The sequence below is a fragment of the Pelophylax lessonae genome (assembly GCF_965119305.1).
Source record: "Pelophylax lessonae genome assembly, chromosome: 4".
In the NCBI taxonomy this organism is placed as follows: Eukaryota; Metazoa; Chordata; class Amphibia; order Anura; family Ranidae; genus Pelophylax; species Pelophylax lessonae.
Window position 1 is genome coordinate 305,304,461 of NC_138771.1, and position 12,649 is coordinate 305,317,109.

Below are 12,649 nucleotides of genomic sequence, written 5' to 3' on the forward strand. Positions count from 1 at the left end.
TTTCATTCCATGTCTTTTGTTGTGATTAGCAGTGAATGGCCAAAGCTAATCACATGGTACAGATGGGCTGTGATTGGCACTGTCTGTACCATGTGACACTGTGACCAATCACAGCTAGATACACAATTGTATACAATGGATGGCATGAAAGGAAGCCATCCATTGCTTACAACTGTCATGTGATTTGCTTGGATTGATCACAGCAATCACATGGTACTGACAGCGGGCTGGTACAGTGATCAGTATAGTGATCGTGCCGCTACCCAACCCTGCAAGAGGCGCATTCTGGGAGGACGTCATATGACATCCTCCCAAAACAACAGTGCTCCCGCCCGACCATCTTTGTACCATAGATCGGGCAGGAAGGTGTTAAGTTCCACCTCCACCCAACTGCACCCAACTGCAACCATGGACCCCACAGGAGTCTTGCGGGCCGTTATGGTGTGTGATAACTATACTAACTAAGGAACTTTAATGATCATGTTGTTCAATTAACTACTATCAGAAAAAAGTACATAAGTCAATATTGGTCTGTTGTTACAAAAACACTTGAAACTGGCTGATTTTGCTTCACCTGACACGTTCTAGGTTATACTATAAATCTAACTTACTGGTGAATCCTCTGCTGGCTGAAGGGTGCAGTGTAACAGTCATTTTCTTCCAGGTCCGGAATTGTCTCCTTGTCCAATCTCATGGGCATTTTAGGCAGCCATCCCCGAAACCTGCTCAGTTGCTTCTCCATCCTTTAAAAAGCGAACAAAAGATTAGCCTTTACACTCAGAAAATCATAACTGTATCACGTTTATAATGAACTGTTTTTTAAAACACAAAGTGATTTATATGAAATTGTCACACTACATTAAGGCCCCATTCACACTAGACGATTTGGAATTGTGGGCAGAATCGGCGCCCCAAACATGGTGGAATTTTGCTGTGATTGTAGTGCAACAGAATTGCGCGACAATCGCGATACAACATGCCTTTAAAAAATTGTGTGAAGGCTGTTGCCAAAAAAGGAGCAGGATCTTCTTTTGGCCAACAAACATGCATTGGGTAGCCCATTGAAGTGAATGAACTGTCCTATGTGCAACACACGGAATCACATAAAAACCGCACATACAAAAAAAAGTTCCTGCTACTCAAAGTGTGAATGTGGCCTAAAGATCTAGAATAAAAGACAGTGTACATTTTTTTCCTACATAAATGTAGAAACGGATAGCTGCCTGTGGAATGATAACATCGTAGTTACATTTGGCAGAATTTTCCCAGATAATTTTGTTAAGTTCTGCACAAAAACATAAACATCAGCCAAGATGAAAATCTGAGTTGAGTCATACTGACCTGCTCATGAACTTGTATCGTCTGTGCAGGTAATAGATTTTTCTCCTGGAAGAACAGCAAAAATGAAGCCAGTCGAGAAGAAAACCCATCGACAGTTACAGTATGAACTAACAAGAAAGCAAAGGAGATTGAAGACAGAAGCCTGTAAGAGGTGGAGGAAGAGACTAGAGAGATTAACACACACACCAGTCAACAGGAGACTGTTGTGTCATTATTGCTATACACATCTAATGCCCTCTATACCTTCGTCACCTTATGTATTCTTACTACCAAACACCCATAACATATATGTTTGGCTTCTGTACACTAACACGCCTCGTCTGTTTTCAGACATTTCGTTGAACTCATACTTGTTGAACAAATTGAACAAATGTTGAACAAATGCCCGTTTTGTAAAGGAAAAATCATGTTACTATTATCACGTGTTATGTTATCAATATCTAGTACTATCTGAAAGATTACTATCATTTTCACATACAGGGCCTAAATAAACAGTGCGATGAGCAGTGATGCGCAGGACCTGGCAGTGTAACTATATTCCTCTGGACCCTGATGCAAAATGTGGACTAAATAATATCTACCTCTTATTAACAGCACCTACCATAAGCAACAACGTAACACATATGCTCAAATGCAACAAAGACTACTGAATCAGACATGGAGCTGGACCTCCATGGACCATGGGCTAGTAATACATGGCACTCCAATGACAGTATTTAGAAACTGGTTTTAAGCTGCCTACATGCCCCTGAAAAAATATGAATACTGTTCTGCTGCCATTGATTATGGCACTAAACCACCAATTCCTTTCTTCTGTGGACTTTATGGGTGCCAACGGAGACAACTGTGATTAAGGCACAGTATTATTGTTTCCTTTTTTACTAAAGGGAGTTGTTGTATGGTTAAATTTTTTTTTTGTTTGTTTCCAAAATAGGCTCGGTCTTTATATACCTACTGACATTGTTCCATTATTCATATTTTGAATATAAGCTAATTGGGTTGGCTTACTAAAGGCAAAAAAGGTTGTTCACTTTGCAAGAGCAATTGCTCTGTAAAAGAAAATTTTCCCCAGAGCTTAGTGAATGCTGAAATTTCATTTTGCAAAGAATACTCAATCATGTGCAAGGGAAATGAGAAACAAAAAAAAAAACAAGCAGAGCCTCATCTTTTTCACTAACCACCCAGGAAATCCCCCTTGCAATGTGCAGCTTCCCTTGTATTGTGAACAATTTGGTTGCCTTTAGTAAATCAAGCCCAATGTCTTCAGTACAAAGGGATAAATGAGAAAGGGGATTTAGAACTGCATTTTAGCCTTTCTTGTAGGGAAGGGGTTGTGTGGTATAAAAAGATAGGATACAGAAATATGCATTTTAAACAGCAGACCTGCAACCAATTGCATATGGTTTAGAACTGCCATGTCTATGACTCTTTTGGGCAGATTTTCCCAAAACATTCTGTCCCTGTTACACCAGGACCAGAAATGTAAAAATGATGCAATTAAGAAATCTCCTTAAGGAGAACATACCGTAGACAGCAACAGAAATGTATAATTAGTTTTCCCACTATATAATAAAAACACTTTTTTTCAGAAATTGGAGAAGTTGTTGTGATCATATGTATTTTAAATAAGCTACAAATATGAAATCAATGCCCCCCACACCACCCTTGTCAGCCACAAATAAATGTGCTTTGTACCTGCTGCTTGCCCATAGTGAAGGGTCATTTCATTTTTGTTGGTATAACCTGATAAAATTATTTGGGGTCAAATTTGGTATAATTAAATGTTCCCTTCAGCATTCCCGCCCCCCCCCCCCCCCCAGTAGTAGCATGTGGAGACTACTACACTGAGCTAAATTAGAGCACTAAAGCAATACATTTAGCTTTATGTAATAATGTGCCAAGTACCATGTTGTATATAATATATACAATATATACTGTATATACAAATATATATATATATATATATATATATATATATATATATTTAAATACTGTATATGTATACAAAACTTGCATCTATAAATTTACTTTACAAGAGCAGGTCATTTTTATTGACATGTGCTTTGCTGGTAAAAAAAAGAAAAACATGTTTAAGTCTTTAAAAAGCTGCACATATATTATCTCTGTGCACCACTGCTTTCATTTTAGTTTGTAGGCGGCTGATGCTCTTCTGTACTGTGGCTCACTTAATAGCATTGCGATAAACTAAGACATGAATTATAAATTATGTATACATAATTTATTTGTACTTGTCCCCAATAACCTCTAGTGAGCCATTAAAAGATTAATTCCACTAGCTGTGTGATTATCTGTGTGTGTGTATGAGACAGAGTTTGCTGATTGTCTGGGTGGCAGTTCATTACGAATCTCTGGAACAATGACAGCTCTATACACTCTATGCAACTGACACCCATCAGGGCATCATCCTCACTGACATACAGCTTATTTCTTCACCTAAAATGAATTATTTTCCCTATGTTTTTATACTGAATAAATAATTACACTATATACTATAGAGAAAGTGAATTATTTTTTTAATTGCAACTGTCAAGGAAACCTGTACCGAGAACACCATATGTCCTCTAAATGCTGACCTCTCTCTGAAAAATGCCGGTTGCCCAGCAGTCTTGCAAATCCTTTAATATTTTCTAAATCACTAGGGTTCTTTCACATGGGCTTTCTGCCAGGCGCACTCCGTTTTGATCAGCGGGGATCGATCCGCCAATCCACGCTGAGCAGGCAGATGACAGGTCCGTCTCCGCTGTCTGTGCTGAGACGGACCTGTCAGATCCCTGCTTTCCTCTATGGGAGATCAGATTAAAACAGACCGCCTGTCCGTTTTCACTTCATTCTATCCGATCCTCCAGACAGATGGAAAATAGGGTTTCCATCCATCTGGATTTCACGGACAGGTTAGGATTGGAGAGCAGTGGGTGTCAGCGGAGATGTCACCGCTGACATCAGGTGCTCCATAGAGTTGCATGGAGCATCCGATCAGGTCCGCTGAAAAACTAACAGACGGACCGGATTGGAAAGCCCGTGTGAAAGGGCCCTAACTTAGAACATGCATGAAGCAAGTAAAACTACAGTGACGTCAACTTGATCTCCATAGTTGCTCTAGGTCAGTGACTTAGGAAGTATTGCAGATATTAGATCACTGGGGTTGATTTACTAAAACTGGAGAGTGCAAAATCTTGTGCAGTTCTGCATAGAAACCAGTCAGCTTCACTTTTTTTTTTTCGTCAAAGCTTAATTGAACAAGTTGAAGTTAGAAGCTGACTGGCTACAATGCACAGCTGCACTAGATTTTGCACTCTCCAGTTTTAGTAAATCATCTCCTTTTTGTTCTAAAAATGCAAAACTCCAGATTTAGAAAATGTCCTTCAACTTGTCTCCAGTTTTAGTAAATCAGCCCCACGGTGACAGCAAGGTAATTAGCGGTTTCGTAGTTTGGCAATGGCAGAATCCTCTCAGTACAGGTTTTCTATACTATACACAACATTCTTAAATCCCCATAATATTAAAATTTAGGAACTGCTCCCTTGAACATGCTCTATACTTTCTTATACTTATCTCATGTTGTCTTCAATAACTGCTATGGTTCCATCTATGATACATTTATGATCTCTGTAGAGCTCTGGGTCCTTGGCTAGCAACCAGCTTGCCTCCGCTATAACTCAATGTTTAAAACTGCTAATTCAGAGTTTTTACAACTTATTTGTTTTTGTTTCTTGTGTCAGTATGGTACTGGTTATATATCTACAGACATGTTTTTGGTTATGTTGGTACAGAAATCATGGTGTCTCTGGTGAGGTTAGTATGGTACTGATTCTGTATATACAAGAATGTTTCTGGTTATGTTGGTACAGAAATGATTGTGTCTCTGTGGCATATTTCTGGTGATGTTAGTACGGTACTGATTCTGTCTATACACGCATGTTTCTGGTTATTTTGGAATAGAAATGATTGTGTCTCCTCTGCATATTCCTGGTGATGTTAGTATGGTACTGATTCTGCCTATACAAGCATGTTTCTGGTTATGTCGTAACAGAAATGATAGTGTCTCTGCGGCATATTTCTGGTGATGTTAGTACAGTACTGATTTTCTCTATACAGGCATGTTTCTGGTTTTGTTGGTACAGGAATGAATGTGTCTCTGTGGTATATTTCTAGTGATATTAGTATGGCACTGAATTCATATATACAGGCATGTTTCTGGTTTTGTGGGTATAGACATGATTGTGTCTCTGTGTCATATTTCTGGTGATGTTAGTATGTTACTGGTTTGGTCTAAACAGGCATGTTTCTGGCTGCTAATATGTCATTGATTGTGACTGTTGGTTGTAATAAGTATGGTGCTCATTCTATCTCACTGTCAATCACATGTTTGATTAATGAACTGTAGATATATTTGTTGATCGGGAAAAAATATAAATTGGGCTGTGTGTACCTACCTGAAAGGCATCCTAACATTCATAAGTTCGGCATATCTTCCCAGCACCTCCCAGGGTGCGTGCACTTTTACAAACATGATGTCACTGTTGGTGATAGATGACTGTAACAAAAACACAGCAAGAACCAATGAGAGTTTGGAGTCCCATGGGTGTCCAGAAATTATTGCTCAAGCTAACCATACACTGGTTGAATATCATTGGAAAATTTTCATTTCTAGAAGGTTTGTTTGCTTGACATTTGCTTTCCACCACAGAGATGAGAAAATTCAAAGGAGAAGAAAAGAAATTGTTCCAGGAAAGAACTAATTTCCATCAGTGAATGTGGTCTTCCTTCAGAAAAGTCCATTCACTCCAAAGTCCACTCCAAAATCAAATGTTAGAAGCAAACTATTTTTTTTAAGGATTTTTTAACAACATTCTTTAAGTCATTGAATGTACTGATGAGAAATGTAGAGAGAAATGGGTGGAGGAGGTCCCAGACTTGACTGGGGAGGACTGGGATGATATGTGGAGTTTTCCCTTTACTCACTTGGTGTCGGCAAGAGACAGGTTAATTCAATTCAAGTTTCTACACAGGATATATTATACCCCAGCGAAACTATCCAAAATTTACCCTCAGGTCTCAGCGCAGTGTTGGCGATGCTCTCGATCCCCGGCTACCTTCAGGCATGTCTTTTGGTACTGTCCAGTGGTTTAGAACTTCAGGAGAATGGTCATGCAATGTATAACTGAGGTAACTTCCTTACCAATGCCAATGACAGTGACAGTCTGCCTTCTTCGTCTTGTCTGGTCTGGTGCCCACCAGGGCTCAACGCACACTACTTAGTCTACTGCTATTTTACGCACGCAAGGCATTAGTTATTTACTGAAAAAAACAGTGACACCCTCCCTGACCTATTGGAAGGAGCTCATAAATAAGGTGGATCCATTTTACAAAGCTACCTACCTCAGTAGGGTATGTTTGGTTGAACGATACTGCTACTGCCACATAGAGCTATAATATTTTTGTCTTATACCTGTTGGGACTAGAATGTAGTATGCCATGGAGGGTATAGAAGAATTTTAAACAGCCCTGGTAAATACTTTTCAAGTTTACCATTTATCTTTGAAAGGCTCCTTTTTAACTACAGAGTCTGAGATATGTTTACTATCTTTTACTATTTCATGCATAGGCTTACGGTTGATCTCTTTTATGTTATATGTTCTGGGGAATACGCTTGCATTTGTTGATGTGCTACTCTATAAATTATTATTATTTATTTTGCCTCATATCCCTTTAGGGGTCTTCCCGTTTCTGAATGGGTGGAGTTTCTCCCAAATATGGTTGCCTGGAAATGGGGGAGGGGGGGGGTTCTTCTTACTTGTGTTTTTTGTAATTACATTTTTGAGCCCTGCATAGCTTAAAGTGTTACTTGTATTATTTCTATGCAAAACCAATAAACAAAGATTAAAAAAAAAAAAAGAATGTACTGATGATATGATAATTTTCATATGAATGTTCGTACAAAGCATTTTTTGAAAATCTACTAGTGTATGGCCAAATTTAGGCAACATTAGTCGCTGTTTACATACCTCAAAAACATGTATCTTAATGTTATTGTATTTCAGTAATAACACTCTGTCTTTTTGTTACAAAATAGATTAAAACATTTTTGGCGATTTATTCTTCATTCTCCTAGAAGCATGCATTTAGAAATCATCTACCCACACAAGTACTATTTGATATACTTGTGTCACTTTGTTTTATATTATAACAGAGATCTCTTGTAATTATAATACAATAGCATTCAAATCACTTGAAGCTATTCTATTGTTGGTGCACTGCTACTCCACACACCTGAGCGTCTCTCTTGTATTGCTTAAACACTAGAACTTCTCTTATTATCGATTACAGAATGCCTGCAATCTAGTGCTCCCTCTGTTTCTACATGTACTGCAGTATGCTGTTGGTCTTCCACTCACTTTTATTGTTAGCCCAGTAGTTCTGCACACACATTGTTAGATTGTTAGAAATTGAATTCTGTTCATTTAACAGTCCAAAAGTATATATCTCTAAGGGCATGCATTAGGAAGTGCTTAATGTGCACACTCTAGTATGTGGTTTTAAATTGTATTAGCAAACTGCCTTGTTTTCACATTGGTACTGAGTAGGACAACACTTCTCAATGCAGCCCAATGCTGCTGGTGTGAGTGAATCCTTAAATTGGACCTCTACACTAACAGTTAAGTATACAGTTCAACCACATACAGTGGGTACGGAAAGTATTCAGACCCCCTTAAATTTTTCACTCTTTGTTATATTGCAGCCATTTGCTAAAATCATTTAAGTTCATTCTTCTTCCTCATGAATGTACACACAGCTCCCCATACTGACAGAAAAACACAGAATTGTTGACATTGTTGCAGATTTATTAAAAAAGAAAAACTGAAATATCACATGGTCCTAAGTATTCAGACCCTTTGCTCAGTATTTAGTAGAAGCCCCCTTTTGATCTAATACAGCCAGGAGTCTTTTTGGGAAAGATGCAACAAGTCTTTCACACCTGGATTTGGGGATCCTCTGCCATTCCTCCTTGCAGATCCTCTCCAGTTCTGTCAGGTTGGATGGTAAACGTTGGTGGACAGCCATTTTTAGGTCTCTCCAGAGATGCTCAATTGGGTTTAAGTCAGGGCTCTGGCTGGGCCATTCAAGAACAGTCACGGAGTTGTTGTGAAGCCACTCCTTCATTATTTTAGCTGTGTGCTTAGGGTCATTGTCTTGTTGGAAGGTAAACCTCGGCCCAGTCTGAGGTCCAGAGCACTCTGGAGAAGGTTTTTGTCCAGGATATCCCTGTACTTGGCCGCATTCATCTTTCCCTCGATTTCAACCAGTCGTCCTGTCCCTGCAGCTGAAAAACACCCCCACAGCATGATGCTGCCACCACCATGCTTCACTGTTGGGACTGTATTGGACAGGTGATGAGCAGTGCCTGGTTTTCTCCACACATACCGCTTAGAATTAAGGCCAAAAAGTTCTATTTTGGTCTCATCAGACCAGAGAATCTTATTTCTCACCATCTTGGAGTCCTTCAGGTGTTTTTTAGCAAACTCCATGCGGGCTTTCATGTGTCTTACACTGAGGAGAGGCTTCCGTCGGGCCACTCTGCCATAAAGCCCCGACTGGTGGAGGGCTGCAGTGATGGTTGACTTTCTACAACTTTCTCCCATCTCCTGACTGCATCTCTGGAGCTCAGCCACAGTGATCTTTGGGTTCTTCTTTACCTCTCTCACCAAGGCTCTTCTCCCCCGATAGCTCAGTTTGGCCGGATGGCCAGCTCTAGGAAGGGTTCTGGTCGTCCCAAACGTCTTCCATTTAAGGATTATGGAGGCCACTGTGCTCTTAGGAACCTTAAGTGCAGCAGAAATCGTTTTGTAACCTTGGCCAGATCTGTGCCTTGCCACAATTCTGTCTCTGAGCTCTTCAGGCAGTTCCTTTGACCTCATGATTCTCATTTGCTCTGACATGCATTGTGATCTGGAAGGTCTTATATAGACAGGTGTGTGGCTTTCCTAATCAAGTCCAATCAGTATAATCAAACACAGCTGGACTCAAATGAAGGTGTAGAACCATCTCAAGGAGGATCAGAAGAAATGGAAAGCACCTGAGTTAAATATATGCGTGTCACAGCAAAGGGTCTGAATACTTAGGACCAAGTGATATTTCAGTTTTTCTTTTTTAATAAATCTGCAACAATGTCAACAATTCTGTGTTTTTCTGTTAGTATGGGGTGCTATGTGTACATTCATGAGGAAGAAGAATGAACCTAAATGATTTTAGCAAATGGCTGCAATATAACAAAGAGTGAAAAATTTAAGGGGGTCTGAATACTTTCCGTACCCACTGTATATATGCTTACTTTTTCACCTGCCAGAGGAGTTGTAAGTTTGTGATATACAAACCTCAGTTGGTCAGGAAGAACACTCTGCTATATTCTGGTTATTATTGGTGTTTGCTGGGCCAGCACTAGAGATGAGCTTAAACATCCTATCAATTCAACTGTATTCAAACTACTAAATCACACTTTTATTTACTCCAAACAGCTGCAGATCATGTCATTGCCTGACCTAAGCACACATAAACAAATTGCGTGATGCTTGTGGTGTCAGTGCCCTTAAATGGACTATAAATGGCCATGTATCCATATAAGAGTACTGATGTCACTGGCAAACGTCCTCCTTGTTATGGTCCGGGGTGTTTAATGACCTAGCCTGCAATTGATTGGAGTAAAAAAAAACATGATTTTTAAGTTTGCATAGATATGAGTTTTGACGCCCAAGTTCAATATATTGGGTGAAGATTAGGCTGATTAATTGTCCATTGATCAGGAGGAAGTAGCACCCTTTGCATTATCTTTGAAGACTGGAGAACAGACAGCTTAAAGTTTAACTAAAGGCATTTTCTTTTTTGTTTTGGACAGAGGCGAATTGGATTTGAACACCTATCAGTTTTTATTGCTGTCTGTGGCCCTGTAGGCAGATTTACCCTCTCTATTTGTCCTGTTTACCATTATCATTGAAACTGAAAGTAAAAGAAAATCTCATATTTTGGGTCGTTCCAAGAAAAGTAATAGAGGGGTAGTATTCCAATATGAACATTAATACTGATGACCTGGGGTTCCCAAGAAATTCTCTTAATTTGCAGAGATTTACTCTCACTTCCTGTTTGGCTATGGGGCAAAGATAGTTCTAACCCTCCCTTACTCTATCCAAAATGAGAAAAAAAAGTTTCCCTATAATTCCACTTTAAGAATAGAACCTTTTAGAGCATTCTTTAAGCCATAGCATTTCACAGCACTTATCCTTGCCTGGCTGATTGGATGATAAAAGTGAGGACCTGTTAAACAGCAGGTCTTTCATAATGAAAACATAGACCATATGTCTCTCTAAAAGCAGCATTTTTCATTCTACAATGTATGAGTATGCAAAGATGTTGCTTGCTTGACTACCTACTTAAATAGTTTATTGGCAAGGAAGTATAAATTATTAAAAATGGAGTAGAGTCAAGTGAAGAAGCAACTGTAAAAGCTTCTCTAAAAAATTGGACAACATCTTTAAGTAACTGTTGGCACCAAACTTTAGCATATAAAGGGGTGACTGTTAAAGTGAACTATACCTGGCCTAAAATGTCAACACTAATCAATGCCCCTGTCATTAATCTATCAAGATCAGAGTTTCTGTTGATCACTGAAGTTCTGGCATTTGACAGTTGAATGATAGGGAGGTGCTTAGTGCCAGGAAGGGGCAGGGATTTACCTTATTTTGGGTGGGAGTCAAAGCTCCACTGAAATACTCGAATTAATATGAAGAGTATTAGGCCAGGTCAGGTTGACTTTATTCACTTTCTGCCCAGCCAATGTACATAAACAGCCAGGCAGGTGCTCTCTAGTTCCAGCAGAACATACCTGTACGTCCTCCCAAAAGCACACCTTGCGTGCACTCCCTGGGGAGCGCAGCAGCACTATTTGTGAAGGACGCCACAGATCACAGTCCTAGGTCGCTGGTACCGTGTGATCACTGTGACTTTCCAAAATGGGGTAATTCTGTAGGTGTTTTCACTATCCTGGTGCTCCAGGGCCTCCAAAAATGTAATAAGAGGTAAGGAAATTAGATATGTAATTTATGCTCATTGAAAGCTCAAAAGTGCTTCTTGGATTTTGGGCCCCTCTATGCGTCCAGGCTGTGAAAAAAAGTCTCACACAAGCGGCATCTCCGTACTCGGGAGGCATAGTAGAATATGTTTTGAGGTGCATTTCTTAGTATGGCAATGCAGTGTTTGAGAAATAACTTGTTAAAATGGCAACTTTGTGAAAAAAAATGTATTTAGTTCTGTAATTTCCAAAAAATTGTGGGAAGGAATCACAATTTCAAAAAACTCACCATGCCTCTTACTAAATACTTTGAACTGTCTATTTTCCACAAAGGGGTAATTTGGAGGGTATTTGTACTGTCCAGGCATTTTAGGGCCTCAAGAAATGGGATAGGAAGTCAGTAGTACTGACTCAGTACATTTTGATTGATCAATTTTAAAATATACAGTGGGTACGGAAAGTATTCAGACCCCCTTAAATTTTTCACTCTTTGTTATATTGCAGCCATTTGCTAAAATCATTTAAGTTCATTCTTCTTCCTCATGAATGTACACATAGCACCCCATACTGACAGAAAAACACAGAATTGTTGACATTGTTGCAGATTTATTAAAAAAGAAAAACTGAAATATCACATGGTCCTAAGTATTCAGACCCTTTTCTGTGACACTCATATATTTAACTCAGGTGCTTTCCATTTCTTCTGATCATCCTTGAGATGGTTCTACACCTTCATTTGAGTCCAGCTGTGTTTGATTATACTGATTGGACTTGATTAGGAAAGCCACACACCTGTCTATATAAGACCTTCCAGATCACAATGCATGTCAGAGCAAATGAGAATCATGAGGTCAAAGGAACTGCCTGAAGAGCTCAGAGACAGAATTGTGGCAAGGCACAGATCTGGCCAAGGTTACAAAAAGATTTCTGCTGCACTTAAGGTTCCTAAGAGCACAGTGGCCTCCATAATCCTCAAATGGAAGATGTTTGGGACGACAGAACCCTTCCTAGAGCTGGCCGTCCGGCCAAACTGAGCTATCGGGGGAGAAGAGCCTTGGTGAGAGAGGTAAAGAAGAACCCAAAGATCACTGTGGCTGAGCTCCAGAGATGCAGTCAGGAGATGGGAGAAAGTTGTAGAAAGTCAACCATCACTGCAGCCCTCCACCAGTCGGGGCTTTATGGCAGAGTGGCCCGATGGAAGCCTCTCCTCAGTGTAAGACACATGAA

The 12,649-nt window shown here is 39.7% G+C and overlaps 1 protein-coding gene across 3 annotated transcripts in view; it reads right to left on the minus strand.

Annotated features, from left to right (window-relative positions):
* ANO4 (anoctamin 4) overlaps positions 1–12,649 on the minus strand; it is a 339,157-nt gene that overhangs the window by 98,605 nt on the left and 227,903 nt on the right. For all 3 annotated transcript variants that reach the window (XM_082254744.1, XM_082254745.1, XM_082254746.1), the window contains 3 exons: positions 5,796–5,896; positions 1,342–1,386; positions 612–743 (listed from right to left, as the gene is read on the minus strand). In XM_082254744.1, the coding sequence (XP_082110870.1) occupies positions 612–743; positions 1,342–1,386; positions 5,796–5,896 (278 nt within the window). The remainder of the gene's footprint in view (positions 1–611; positions 744–1,341; positions 1,387–5,795; positions 5,897–12,649) is intronic.